The 6000-nt window shown below is 35.2% G+C and overlaps 1 protein-coding gene and 1 pseudogene across 4 annotated transcripts in view; one reads left to right on the forward strand and one right to left on the reverse strand.

Moving 5' to 3' along the window:
• ASXL2 (ASXL transcriptional regulator 2) overlaps nt 1-6000 on the forward strand; it is a 143484-nt gene that overhangs the window by 104657 nt on the left and 32827 nt on the right. For 3 of the 4 annotated variants that reach the window (XM_019643761.1, XM_019643852.1, XM_019643926.1), the window contains one exon: nt 612-755. The exons of the other annotated variant lie outside the window; for it this stretch is intronic. In XM_019643761.1, coding sequence (XP_019499306.1) covers nt 612-755 — 144 coding nt within the window. The remainder of the gene's footprint in view (nt 1-611; nt 756-6000) is intronic. 4 annotated transcript variants of the gene reach the window in all.
• LOC109383540 (60S ribosomal protein L17 pseudogene) lies at nt 4691-5244 on the reverse strand (annotated as a pseudogene).

Genomic DNA, 6000 nt, shown 5'->3' on the forward strand with positions numbered 1-6000 from the left:
CTTCTAATCAGCAACCTTAGAAAGCTGATGTTTCCAAAAGATGCTCAAGCTGAACTCTTCACCAAATCTCTCCTTTAAAAATAAAAGGTTTAACGAGGATCGCTGGTTCAATTCCCAACCCGAGCTGAGCTGCCAACAGGTGGCAGGATGGCTCAGCTAAAAAATAAATAAATAAATAAAATAAAAGGTTTTCCTAAGCATACGTGCTACTTGTGAGTTTCCGTTGGACATATCTACAGACCTCTGGATTCTTTTTGTTGTAGTTGCTTGTTTTGTTTTTTATCTAAACTGGCCTAGATACAGACTTTGTGTTTTATTACACAATTCAGTTTGAGACCAGCTGATTGTATGGCTGGCCAGATTTAAACTGTGTCTTGATAAACTTTGCATTTTTGTTCAGAAGGAAATCTACCACCAGAAGCAAATAATGTGCTAGGAGGAAGGAAGGGATTTCATTTTACTTTTTGAGTTTTAATTCTCAGCCTGAAAGCACATTTGCAAGGTCACATTGCTTCATACATAACTCCTTTTAGTTAGTGTTCAATGACTTAATTGAGTGACTTCTATCTATAACCTCAAAGTCACCAGTCTTTTATGTATTTTTCCCCTAGCAATATGGGAAGGAAAACAATCTGATGTACAGTCAAGCAGCCCTCAGAACTCAAACTCGAGCTTTTCTTCTTCAGTTAAAGTGGAAAATCCTTTGCTAGGCTTGGGGAAGAAGTCATTCCAAAGGTCAGACAGACTCCACACAAGTAAGTTAATTGACAAAGACTTCAATTCTCGTGCCTCAATTTATCAACTCTGTGTCCGAAATTCATCAGCTATTTGGCTTATTTGTTACTCCCTGTTCACCTAGGAGGTCTTGACTATCTTCTGTTCTTCCTGCCTGACCCTTATCAAACTTTATTTCGGAATTAAGACCTGTTATCAGCCATTATGTGATTTATTTCTTTTCCTGACAATAGGTTGCTTTGTCCAGCATTATTTACATTTTATCTCTTACTGTGTACAGAAAGGTAGAAGGTCTTATGATTAAACATGGCAAACTGAACCTTTTCCCTGCTCCCTATGAATCCCACTAAAATGAGATTATGGAAACACAAAAGAATAAATCCATAAGGGTGAAAAAAACAAGGAGACAGCAGATGGACAGGCAATGTCAACAATTTTGAAAGATGAAAACTAGATGGACTTTTTCCACAGAGCTAAGGAGCAGGTGCCAGTAATAAGCAAGGCAGCTAAGGCTGCAGAATACCAGAAAGTTTGCAGAATTGGTGATATCATGTATCATAGTAAAGAAGGGTGAGGCATAGGGTTGAAAAAAAGAACTTTCTCTGAAAGTTAATAAGAAGCAGTTTGATGCCTCACCCTAGCAGGAGATAGGAAGTTTATTTTGAAATGAAATGAAACCATCGAGATTTCAAATTCAGAGATATGAGACATAGCTGAGGGCAGACAATGAGGCAATAAACTGAAATTAGGGAAATCAAATAGAGCACAAATACTGAGTAGTGATTCTCCTGCTTGGCTTCCGAATGCTAGTAGGGAGGCCTATTTGTATCACCCCAACTGCCTGCCTCCTCCCCACCTATGCTCCAGCAGGAGATTGGTGGATTAGGACCTAAAGAGATTGAATAACCTCTAAAAAGTCTGGAGGCAAACTGATAGAGTCCCAACTAAACAGAGATCATCTGAATCACACTTCTTGGAGCTCGTCAGTCCACGAGACCCACCCACCCACCGAAAATTTCCAGTCAGGCCCTTAAGCGCCTGTCTTTTACTTATGATTACTAAGGATCACCTTTGAAGAAAACCTCTATCATGAGAGACAAAATCTAAAATACAGACTCAGAAGAAACAGAGATAATTCAATGAGAAAAACATAAGTGAGAAAATTAAAAACAAATAACTTTTTAAACTACAATATGCACAGGAAAAAAAAAAGATATTGTACCCATGAAAGAACAGAATACTATTTTAAAAATCAGAAAACAGTTCTGGGATATTAAATGCCATGGTAGCAGAAGTAAAAATTTATAACAAATACAAAAAGTTAAAGGTGAAGAAATTTCCCAGAGCGTAGTTCAAAGAAGAGTTTCAAAAGGAGAGAGAAGGTAACAAAATTGGAACAACAGTCTAGGCTGTCCAGTGTCTTAAATAGTAGGACTATGAGAAACAAAAAACAGAAATTGAATATTTTGTTTTTGTAACATGATAAGGTAATTGGTAAGGTAAATGATAAGATAAATAAGAAAATTCCATAAAATTGAAAGCTACAGATGCCAGACTGAAAGTACATAATTGGTGTTAAGAAACATGAATATGTTTATATATTAATATATATATTCCAGACCCTTCCAAACTCTTAGGTTTGAGACAAGAATTCATAATATTTTCAGACAGCTTCTTTCTGGTTTGATTCTAGGTGGGATTATAAATTGGTGTATTTTTCTTAGAAACAGTATCTGCCATAAACTGAATATGCCCTTTCATCATCAGTTCCACTGCCAAAGATTAAAAATATTCACTTATTAAACAGATACTTGTAGAAGGTACACTAACAGCCAAGCATAGGCTCAGGGCCCCTGAGACATGGTGATGAACACAACAGAGTGCTCTCTTTTTGGAGCCTGAATTCAACTTCGATTCAGTTAAAGTCACAATTTTAGTTTCTTCATTCAAAGTAGAAATGTGAATGTACAAAATCTAGCAATTATGTACTGAGTATTTTTAAATTTCTTATAAAACAAGGAAAAATTACCCATTAGAAAAAGAAGGCATGGTGTGTTTAAGTTTGACTTAATGGCCAAAAAGTAAATGAAAGTTCACTTTCTTTCATGCAAATAAGCATTAACGGAAACAGTATGAGAATTTTTACATTTTGTCACAATGAGTATTTTCAAAACATATGGAAGAAGCTGTGCATTTCGTGTAAAACATAAGTTTTAAATAAAACTAAATTAGATAATTTACATGAAATTATTTTAGTTAACATATATATAATTTGCTTTAACTTCAGTAAAATCAATAGTATATCATATATTTTTACATCCCAGATTCAGTCAGAAGAATAAACATAGCTCAGATTCCAATTATAATATAATAGAATAAGGCAACCCAAACTGAAAAAAAAGTAAGATTAACTTTACCAAAATTAGAGGACTTAAACTTTAAATTCTAAAAAATGAGCCACTTCAAGGCACTATTGGGTTGTCAAAAAAGTCATGACGCATTTTTTGCAACGAAAAACAGAAAAAATATGTCATTACTTTTCCGACAGCCCAGTACTTGATCAGAATAATGTACAACTAACTGCCTCTCAGTTTCACTTAAATTAAAATTTTAACTAAAGCTTGATTCAGATGTGAAGGTACACCATGAGTGCAAAAATAGTGAAAACTATTCAAGGAATGCTGACACTCCCAGGCTATCAATTATATGGCAAAGGGAAACTGGGATGTTGCTTTGGGGCCTATGGAGCCATTGCCGCCTTGTTTATACAAATAAGAAACTGGCAACCACTTAGGTGCTCATCACTGGAGGTCCAGTTAAATGAGTCATGGTACATAACTTGGAACATGGTGCAACTTTTTTAAAAGAAAGGTAGATTTGTAGGTGATAGTTTGGAAAGATGATCAAGATATTCATTGAAAGGAAAAATAAAATATGATTAGTGTATATATATTGATTTCATTTCTTTGAATTAAAAATGCCTTTTTTGGTAGGAAGCCAGAATTTGAATGTAGAAACCTTTACGTTTCATTTTATATACAGTATTTTGTTACTATTCCAATACAGATAACTTTTATCTTAATCTTTCAGGTACTGGTTTTATTATCATTTAGTTTGAGAAGTTTAAAAAATTTTTTATTGTGATTTCTCCTTTTTCCCAGAAGTTACGATACTTTGAAGTTTTTTTTAAAAAATTTCCACATATGTAAGGATTTCTGCATTTTTGTTGAACTTTCAAATACCTTGTGATCAGAGCGCATGCACTGTATATATAATACCTGCGCCTATATAATATAGTGATAATAGCAGATTCTGAAGCCACGTGTCTGGGTTCAAATTTATACACTTGAGCTTAAAAGCATAATGTTGAGCAAGTTACTTACTCTACCTGGGCGTCACTTTCTTTATCTTTGAAATGGTTTCCTACTTCACTGGGTTGTGTGAAAAATAAATGCGTTAGTACATGCCAGGGTTCAGTGCCTGGCACTTAGAAAGCCCTACGTAAGTGTTTGCTGCTGCTGTTGCTGATCATTGTTATTACTAGTATTGTTTTAAATTTACTGAGATCTTTTTTTTTAACCAAAGTAATCAATGTTATAATTGTACTCTAGTTGTAAAACAGAATTCTGTGTCTATTGTATCAAACTTGTCAATCTGAAAAATAGATCAACTTTTTTTCTTCTTTGTTGGGCTGCTTTTGGTATACTTGATTTATTAATAATGAGAGAGATGTGTTGAAATCTCCTGTCCTAATGGTGTCTTTGTCCAGTTCTCCCTGTTCTGTCATTTTTTATTTCACATATTTTGAAGCTATCTTATATTAGATATTTTCATGTTTAAAATCTTCCTGGTAGATTAAAGACTCTATCATTATTTATTTACCTTATCAATCACTGATTATACTTAAAGTGGCTTTTTTTTTTTTACTTTTATTAGCATTTATTTGATGTTGAATTTACTCCTGGGCCATAAGTTTTTGTTTCTTCAGTTTCTTCTGGGAGATCTTTTTCTTCTGTGCAACCTCCTCTTCTGGTTTAGGAACAATTTGTTCCTTTTCAGTTAGGATCATCTCAGTGTGGCAGGGAGAGCTCATGGAGGGGTTGATCCGTCCGTGAGCTCTGTAAGTTCTGCGCCGCATCTTGGGAGCTTTATTTACTTGGATGTGCTCTATGACTAGAGAGTCTACATCTAAACCCTTAAGTTCAGCATTACTCTCTGCATTTTTAAGCATGTGCAGTAAAAATTCTGCACTCTTTTTGGGCCACCTACATGCGTCCAACCCCACTGTTTGGCCTGGGCACACCTCCCAACTCCACCGTTGTAACGACGGAAGGGCACACATTGTTTTTGTAATGTGACATCCTTTAGATACTTGGTAGCTTTTCGGATATGCATACCCTTGATGGCCTGGGCAGTTTCACGAGTGTTCTTAAAATGAACCCGTAGATTCGAGCTTCTCGATTTACATGATTTTGTGGGGTTCTCTGGGTCAAGAGAATAGCAAACCATTTTGAGAGGTCACCTCAGGCCGCTTTTGGGAAGAGCGGCTTTTTTTTTAATTTTAATATTGATAGAGATACACCACCTTTCCTGTGGTTAGTTTTTGCCAGGAATATCTTTGTTCATTTCTGTGTCCTTGTGCCTTAGGTATATCTCTTTACAGAGCTTATAGCTAGCTGAGTTTTTTAAATTTTAATTCAATATGACAATCTCTTTTATTTGGTGAGTTTTATCCACTTACATTTATTGTAATTATTAATCTATTTGAACTAGTTTCTACAGTGTTGATTTTTGTCTTGCTTGTTTTTCTTGTTTCCTTTTCAGTTAAAATTTTTTTCTTTTTACTTGACTGAGCTTTTTGGTATGTTGTCCATTTTAATTCCCTTGTCCTTTTTTCTCTCTGCTGAGTTTGGCATACATTCTATTCCTATCTTTTATTGTTGATTCTTTATTTTATTTTATTTTTTTTTATTGAGGTATAGTGTGTTTTTCCAGGACCCATCAGCTCCAAGTCTAGCAGTTGTCTTCAATCTAGTTGTGGAGGGCACAGCTTACTGGCCCATGTGGGAATCAAACCAGCATCCCCAGTGCTATGAGCCCACGCTCTAACCACCTGAGCCAACCAGCCACGCATAGTGTTGATTCTTTAGATGGTACCATTTAATTCTTAAAAGTAACCATTCCCCTTACCCTAGCTCTGTGGATATACAGAGGGTGCCAAAAAAATGTATACACATTTTAAGAAAGGAAAACTGTATTAAAATT

This window comes from Hipposideros armiger, unplaced genomic scaffold, assembly GCF_001890085.2.
Source record: "Hipposideros armiger isolate ML-2016 unplaced genomic scaffold, ASM189008v1 scaffold_0, whole genome shotgun sequence".
In the NCBI taxonomy this organism is placed as follows: Eukaryota; Metazoa; Chordata; class Mammalia; order Chiroptera; family Hipposideridae; genus Hipposideros; species Hipposideros armiger.